Raw genomic sequence first — 1,799 nt, forward strand, 5'->3', positions numbered from 1 at the left:
CTATGTATAAGTTCATGAATTGTTCACATATAGATGAAACTCATGACGGTGGATTTAAATGGTGTTTCGTTCAGATAGTGATTCTTCATGATGATGTGACTTCGAAGTGGACTGTCTTCTTGGTAGTAAAGTCGTCTGGGAGATTTAATCTGAATCAGTGCTGCCTTGGGCAGTTCCTTTGAGGCCTAATCTTCATCCCAAGATGGCTGTATATCTCAAACAAAAATATAATCCTAGAGCTTCTGTTACCTGCAGCTTGTGCTGTCCGTTGTCGTGCTGGAGTGAATGGGAGGATGCTGGGTGGGATTGGGAGGAGAGGGAAAGGGATTGGATGCTGCGTCTTTTTGGGGGCTGATTCAAGTTGGATCCGGTGGTGCTGGGATGAGTGGTGTTGGGTCCAGTGGTGCTGGGATGAGTGGTGTTGGGTCCAGTGGTGTTGGGTCCAGTGGTGTTGGGCCCAGTGGTGCTGGGATCAGTGGTGTTGGGTCCAGTGGTGCTGGGATCAGTGGTGCTGGGTTCAGTGGTGTTGGGATCAGTGGTGTTGGGCCCAGTGGTGCTGGGATCAGTGGTGCTGGGTTCAGTGGTGTTGGGATCAGTGGTGTTGGGCCCAGTGGTGCTGGGATCAGTGGTGTTGGGTCCAGTGGTGCTGGGATCAGTGGTGCTGGGTCCAGTGGTGCTGGGATCAGTGGTGCTGGGTTCAGTGGTGTTGGGATCAGTGGTACTGGGTCCAATGGTGCTGGGATCAGTGGTACTGGGTCCAATGGTGCTGGGATCAGTGGTGTGGGGTCCAAGGTTCCTTATTCGTGTGAATCACTTCTTTTCTTCAAATTGTTTTTACTCTCAGGTTCAGAAAATACAGCTATCAAAGGCAGGAAGTCTGGTGGAGTTGAAGGCAAATAATTCATCCATCACCTGGGGGAAAAAAACCCCGCTCCTCTCCTTCCAGCCACAAACGAGGAGTAATTAATGCCTGGGAAAAAAAAAGAATGTTCTTGCCACACTGAACTTACAAAGCCGCTCACGTTGTTACCCAGATTAACAACGCGAAAACATCGGGAATTTTCCCTTTCACTTTAAACTCTGAACTTTGTGTAAATCCGCGAACTTTATTTATTTACTTTGTTGCACTTTATAGTGGTGTTCCCACCTCCCTTTTTTTTTTAGCTTCCGGCTTTGTTATTTTCTGTCAGGTGTGATATTCGTCTTTGTTATGGTTCTTTCATGTTTTTCATTTTCATTCCTTCATTCCTACCTGCGGCTTCATGCATGATTTATCACTCGTTCTCTTCCACACGCCTTCCGTACCTCCTTCCCATTAATATCCTTCCCGTTCCTAGGCCCTTCTCATTCATCTCCAAGCCTAGCTTCTCCTTTGCTATCTCCTGGGGCACGTGCTTTTCAGTCTCCTATTCTCTTCCCTCCTCTTCTTCTCCTAGCCCAATCTCAGCCCCCTCTCCTAGGGGTTGAGATAGGATTCATGCCTTCACTAACCCCTAGCCCCATGTACTTCCATCCCCTTCCCCCATCTGTCCTAATCTAGCCCCCCTCTCACTCATCCCCAGTAAATCCTTCAGCTGCAGTAAAAACCTCGTCTAGTTAGCTGTGGTTGTTGTTGTTAAAGATTCGCTATCTGGAACAAGCAGTTCCAAGCAGCACGGGCTATGGTGAGCCCGTAGATAGTTAAATCCTTCAGCTGCAGTTAAAACCTCGTCTAGTTAGCTGTGGTTGTTGTTGTTAAAGATTCGCTACCTGGAACAAGCAGTTCCAAGCAGCACGGGCTATGGTGAGCCCGTAATGGG

At 48.3% G+C, this 1,799-nt stretch overlaps 1 protein-coding gene across 1 annotated transcript; it reads left to right on the top strand.

Moving 5' to 3' along the window:
• The first annotated feature begins 381 nt into the window (after positions 1–381).
• Positions 382–900, top strand: LOC138353205 (spidroin-1-like). The gene has a single exon (XM_069306084.1). It carries the CDS (start codon positions 382–384, stop codon positions 898–900), a length of 519 nt encoding a protein of 172 aa, XP_069162185.1.
• The last annotated feature ends 899 nt before the right edge of the window (positions 901–1,799 follow it).

This window comes from Procambarus clarkii, chromosome 56 (genome assembly GCF_040958095.1).
Source record: "Procambarus clarkii isolate CNS0578487 chromosome 56, FALCON_Pclarkii_2.0, whole genome shotgun sequence".
Lineage (NCBI taxonomy): Eukaryota > Metazoa > Arthropoda > Malacostraca > Decapoda > Cambaridae > Procambarus > Procambarus clarkii.

Coding starts and splice junctions, on each gene's coding strand:
- LOC138353205 (XM_069306084.1), top strand. CDS start 382: ATGAGTGGTGTTGGGTCCAGTGGTGCTGGGATGAGTGGTGTTGGGTCC.